This window comes from Scomber japonicus, chromosome 7, assembly GCF_027409825.1.
Source record: "Scomber japonicus isolate fScoJap1 chromosome 7, fScoJap1.pri, whole genome shotgun sequence".
In the NCBI taxonomy this organism is placed as follows: Eukaryota; Metazoa; Chordata; class Actinopteri; order Scombriformes; family Scombridae; genus Scomber; species Scomber japonicus.
Window position 1 is genome coordinate 15,650,434 of NC_070584.1, and position 6,226 is coordinate 15,656,659.

Sequence of the window (6,226 nt, forward strand, 5' to 3'; positions counted from 1 at the left end):
AATGAAATATATAACTATAAACCACAAATGTTCTAGCTTCCATGTTGTGCAGCCCATTAAATGTGCAAAGGAGTGCTCGTCTCACTCAACACCATATAATTTACAATGGTATGATGTCACTAATTAAAGCGAAAGTTTTACATTTTAAAACTTTAATGAATTAAAAATACATAACAAAGATTAATAATTGACCTTGCAATTTGAGATGTCATGTCCACATTTTTGTAGTTGTCTCTTTTTTAATGGTGGTCACACAGGATTTTTTGACATGAGAAGTTAGGGACCACCAAAGTAATCTATTCATATTCATGTTCATCTATTCATACTTAAAGACATTTCAGGACCATAAATGTATTTTTCCTCAAAGAAAAAAGCCAGGGGACCACCAAAGTCTGTAGGATTCATTCTTCATAGACCATGAATGTCTCGATCAAATTAGGTGCTGAGAGATTCTGGTTGGTGACCCAACAAGCCAGCTCGCAAACATTTGACCACTGTTGGCTAAAAAGAACTTGCATTATGTAACTAATAATACATGTCAAACCTTGAACTTTAATGGGGGGATTTTCTATATCCTGACGAAGGAAAATGACTCCCACAGGTCTGATTAAACACCCTTTTTCTCATATTGTGCGGTGGCAAAATGGCTAAAAATATAAGAAGGAAGTCATCCTTTGTATGATTCACACTGTGTTAGAGGTGTTTTGTGGGCTCTTACCAATCAAAGTATGACAAGTTAAGGATATTTTGAGGAACAATAACATATCAGGAGGAAATGGGATGCCATTTGACCTTGAAATTAGGTAATCTAAAACAAAGGTTCTGCTTAAAATAAAAGCCAGCACTTTTGTGTACAGTGTGTACTTCTGCTTTGATAAACAGCAAAACATTTACAAGAGTTTTTAAAATGATAAAAAAGCATGTTGCACAATTTCTCTGTATCTGTATACGTGCTTCCATTTCACAGTTAAACATCTTGTGCTACATTACATAAGAAATAGATATCAGCTGAGAAATGTATATATATGGGATAATGTGTTGCAGCTAAAAAACATTTTTCAGATGGTTACGGTTAAGATACACTGGCAGTGTCTGCACAGAATATTGTTGCTGCCACAGGAGCTCAATTACCAACTGACCTGCAGCAAAACGCAGCAGCTTCTCAAGTAACTCAGTGTCTCAGATGAATTACCTTGAAAAGTCACATCTGGCCATCAATGCCAAGATAAAGGCTTTGCTGAGATTCTTACAGACTGAAGATCAGGGGAGTAATGTGTGTTAACAACCACCAAACCAATTTATTTTGCCTGTAAATGTTTTCTAAACTGATTTAAGGCTTGTCTTGTCACTAATATCAAACCAGTCTTTTTCAGGAGCCAGTTGGTGCTGCTAGTTTAGGACCACATGCTGCTGCTATCATGTTGGCAACCAGATACCAGTAAAGCACACTGACTGTAGTGTGTACAGTATGCAGACACAATGAAAGTTTATACTGATGGATAACAGATGGATAACATTTCATGACAAGACATTATCTTACTTTACATAATTAACATTATTTATGTATTGAGGGTCTCTTGATCTTTATTTCTGAAGTTTTGCAACTATGTTCAGGCACTTTAAGCTGCTGAGGAGGTTTGAGATGAACTCTAATACATGTGACCTGACTGTCATTAAGAAAATGACTTAACATCCCCATCTACGACAGTTCTACTCATGTCTTAGCTGGGTCATGTCCAGCTGTACAAATCTTACACATGTTACTTTTGGGCAGAGTGCAGTCATGTTCTTGGCCTGAGACGCTACTACAGACATACTACATCACTAACTTACTCCCACAGGTCAATGTTTTACAACCTAGATTACTGCCTAACCTCCCCCATCCTTCACTTATCTATTGACCGCCTCCCACGGAAGCTTCCTGCCCTGCTTCACACCGATTGGCCAAGAAGGGATCACCCGGATTTTGAGTCATGACATCATGGGCCCAGACACACCCACAAGTATGGGCTCACACACACACACACACACACACACACACACACACACACACACACACACACACACACACACACACACACACACAGAGAGTTTGTCTTCTTGAAACTGCAATAGAAGGAAGTGCAACTGAACACCCCTAAGTGTCCTTCAGGTTGTCCTATTTTAAGAGGTGCTAGTGCAGAATAATCTCAAACTACGTAAAAATAGTAATAGATTGAACCCTTGTAAATTTGACACCCTCTAGTGAAACCTTTGCCCTTTTCTAATTACCTTAATTTTGCATTGTGGAGAGGTTACTCCAGGACATTGACTTTAGGTGGTGAGGCAACTGAAACACAAGCTTTCTTCAGTGAAACATGACTTGATCTCAGCATTTCATTTCATGCTTGAAGGTGTTCTGCCTCACTTATGTATGGGCATACTATAACAATCTTGGCATGGGAAAAGAATTTAGAGATGAAATCAATTCAAAAGGATCACAGTCCTGAGATCTCTTGGAAACACTTGGATTTCACTTATTTTTTCATGATCAGCAAGCCCTTACAAGTATGTGTGCATAAAAAGTAAATGATTTACAGGCCATACTGCTATAACTGAGGCTGTCAGGTCTGGGAAAGCGTCCATATGTATATTCTCTGCTGTCCATTAAAAACATATATTCAGTCCTGCTTTTGGACTCTGCAGGATGTGATGTTCTCATGAGGTTTGCTCAGCACTTGACTGAAATGTTTTCATGGGAGTTTTTGGTTGAGGCTAATTCAAACCAACACTACACATGACATCTAATCTGACCCCACAAATGTCTGGTATTTAGTGCCAAACAAAGGATCATGGGATAATTAGTGCAACTTCGGGGGCCGTAGCCGTTTTCTTTGGTTCTCGGAGAGTTCATAGGCTATGGGAATTATCAAATCACATCTTTCTGCTGACATAGCCAACTGTTAAACCCCTCACAGACTTCACAGACCTGACCCACTTCACAAAGGGCTGCGACCTTTCCTTTCTTTGTGCCCGGGCACTGCACAATATCCAGCCTGTGTCACACTTCATAATGAACGCATTGTATTCAAGACTTTGACATAGATCTGAGCTTAGGAGATAGGCAAGCTGTCATTCATCTTTGTCTGTTTATTGATGCATCTGATGCCTTCGCCTGGACTCAGACAGCTGAGACTGTGACATTCAGCACTTGCAAGACTAACTGTATTTGTTTGATGTTTGTACATCATGCTAATTAATTTGTTTTAAATATATAACAGTGAGTGGTGGCCTCTTTTAAACCTCAAAGTACAACTGTTAGCTCTTGAAAAGCATGCTATCAGAATATTTCAACACAGCCCCACATTGGCTCCAGACAAGAAGTTAATTTGAAAAAAATGTTTGATAAAATGATTAACAGCAAATATTTTAATGTGATGTGTACAGGTATTGTGCAGCTATGCAATCTATTGTTAAATACACGAGCTATGACATTAAAACAATTTTGAAATTCTTTCACGTTTAACATTTTACCGAAGTTGTAAGCACATGACAATAAGTCCTTGTTGTATCTAACCATCTGGAAGTAATTTGAAGGGAGGTTCATAATCCTTGCTGCAGTAAATTTCTCACAGGTGCAATCTCTCAGGTCAGGGTGACAGCAAGCCGAGTCAGTTCAAGATTATAGTTTTACTGCTGGAGTCATTTCACTTGCAGCGCAATGCCTCCCTCTACAGAAAGCTCTTAAAAACAAAGCGTAAACACTGGGTGCATGGAGGGTTTTCATTTGCAGTTTTTGCTCATTTTTCCTGCAAACCTTTGTGTTAGGTTGCTGTTTTTGAAGATTATTATATTATCTTTTTTGTTTGATGTTTTAAAATCTTTTCTTCATGTATATTATTATATAAGTTTGGCAATGTCAATTGGTCGTTAGGTCCACCACTTTGGTCCAGACTGGACTTTTCGTCCAGTGCCACCAGCATGTTGACATTTTTAATAGTTATTGAGATATCTCAGCAACGATTGAATGGATTCCATGAAATTTGGTTCAGACAATCATAGTTCCATAGGAGTAGTTGTATTTAAATTGGTCCCCTTACCTTTAATCCAGCATCACCACCAGGTCAAAATTTCATTTTGTCAATTTTATTTATTTTATTATTATTTGTCAATACTTTGGTTTATGACTACATACATCTAAAATTAATGAATGGTAAATGGACTGTACTTATATAGCGCCTTTCTAGTCTTCAGGACCACTCACACATTCATACACTGATGGCAGGGGCTACCACGCAGGGTGCCAACTTGCACATCAGGGGGAATTTAACCATTCATTCTCATTCATACACCGTTGGCGCAGCGACACGAGCAATTTGGGGTTAAGTGTTTTGCCCAATGACACATCGACATGTGGACTGGAGGAGCCAGGAATCAAACCACCAATCTTCCAATTGGAGGACGACCACTCTACCTCGTGAGCCGCAGCAGCCCCCATGACATTCCCATTGTGTTTAGTGTGAATAAGTAAATGTTATCATGTTATCAAATGTTAAGATGGTAAACGTGGATAACTGGACAGCACACTCTGGTTAATACTGAGGTCAAATATCTGTGTTGTCTATTGGGTAACACCCAATAGAAAGTAAGCAACCAAGATATCTCACTCAATTGAGAACAGTAGAAGGCCTAGCGCTCACCCCACCTCTTGCTTTTTTCCATCTTTGGTCCAAGGCCGTTAACAGCTACCCAAAACAACACGTCAGACAAGGTCTTTTGAACAGAGGAACAGAATAACTGCACAGACTATCAGCAGAGATAGGAACTGTCTCCACCTATTGAACTGACATCAGGAGAAACTGTTTTTGCTACGCTTGTGAGGTGAAAAAAAAAATTCTGTTACTAAAACACATCTAATAACCTTGACACTTTTGGGAATGCAGTGCAGTCTGTGTCATGTTGAAAGATTTGATTATATGTCACAGTTTGGAAAAGACAATGACAATCTGTTAAACCACAGGTTCAGTTGTTCTTCCAGTGTCCTCACATCAAAATACACAAATATACTTGTTGATATTTTAACACAAAATTCAATATTGAATTTGTGCCTTTTCAAAACATATTAGTGTTTATATTTATGTCTCACATATAAATCATCAGTTTTTCTTTGCAAAAAATAGCAGATAGTAGTACAAATATTGATTCACGCACACTGTTGGGTAATGTTTCTATTTACAGAAGAAAAAAACAAGCCTGCTATTATGCAATAAAACATCCTCCTACAGCCGTAAAAGGTTTTTCACTATCAGTAATACTTTGATCAGTGTTTTCTCTCTGATGACCACTAACTTGAGCCAACTAGGACCTTTTTTATATTGACTTTGTGATTAAATAATTTATCAGAGTCACTAAATCCAGTGTTGATTTGTGTGTGTAAATTCAAAGACTTCTCTCTTTGAATTTTGAATGAGCTGGAAATAATAGAAGGCACACCAATTTTCACTATTCTTTTTTTATTGTTGTTTTTCTTTTTCTTTTTCCCTTTCTGAAAAGCCATGCAAACAATTTCCAGGATGATATAATACCCTAATGGATTTAAACCCTATTTTAAAACTTGTATCAAAGCAGCACTTGTCACCACTGGCAGGGACATATGAGTGAGCGAGTAATGGCACTGTAAACTGTGAAATAGACAAAATGGACCTTCACAAACAAAGTGTTTATTTTGAAAGGGGTGCACTTTAATCTTTGAAACGGGAAACTGAAACAAAACCGTTACATAACATTAACGATGACATTCATTTTCCAGTGAGTGATATCAAGACACTAGAGCAATAAAACTGGCTCACCTAAATGAAATGCAGCCATCATTAATGTTATTAATTCCACCTGTGCTTTTCCTGCTTTTTACTACTGATCATCCTCAGGCAAATAATAATATTTATTGCTTTAAATGCATTTTGTTTATGTAAGATGACCTGATGAGAACTTATATATTGGTTGTCTCATCAGTTACATTCTGTCTCTTTAGCTTGAGGAAGGTCAGTGACACTTTGTTATGAATCACTTACTCTGAGCAAACAGTACTTTCAGGCTTACGTCCATGGTTGCACAATAGGTAACTGATTAATAAATGAGTGACGGTTAAAGACATTTTAATTTTGAATTATTTTTCATTTCAATTATTTTAACTCCAGTCAATGATCATTTGGTATGGAGTACAAACGGAACATACAGTATAATAATA

The 6,226-nt window shown here is 37.7% G+C and overlaps 1 protein-coding gene across 1 annotated transcript in view; it reads right to left on the reverse strand.

The window, feature by feature from the left end:
* si:ch1073-396h14.1 (disintegrin and metalloproteinase domain-containing protein 10) overlaps positions 1-4,833 on the reverse strand; it is a 36,208-nt gene extending 31,375 nt beyond the window's left edge. Inside the window, exon 1 of the mRNA XM_053322661.1 lies at positions 4,680-4,833. Coding sequence (XP_053178636.1) covers positions 4,680-4,701 — 22 coding nt within the window. The 5' untranslated portion in view covers positions 4,702-4,833. The remainder of the gene's footprint in view (positions 1-4,679) is intronic.
* Between the last annotated feature and the right edge of the window lie 1,393 nt (positions 4,834-6,226).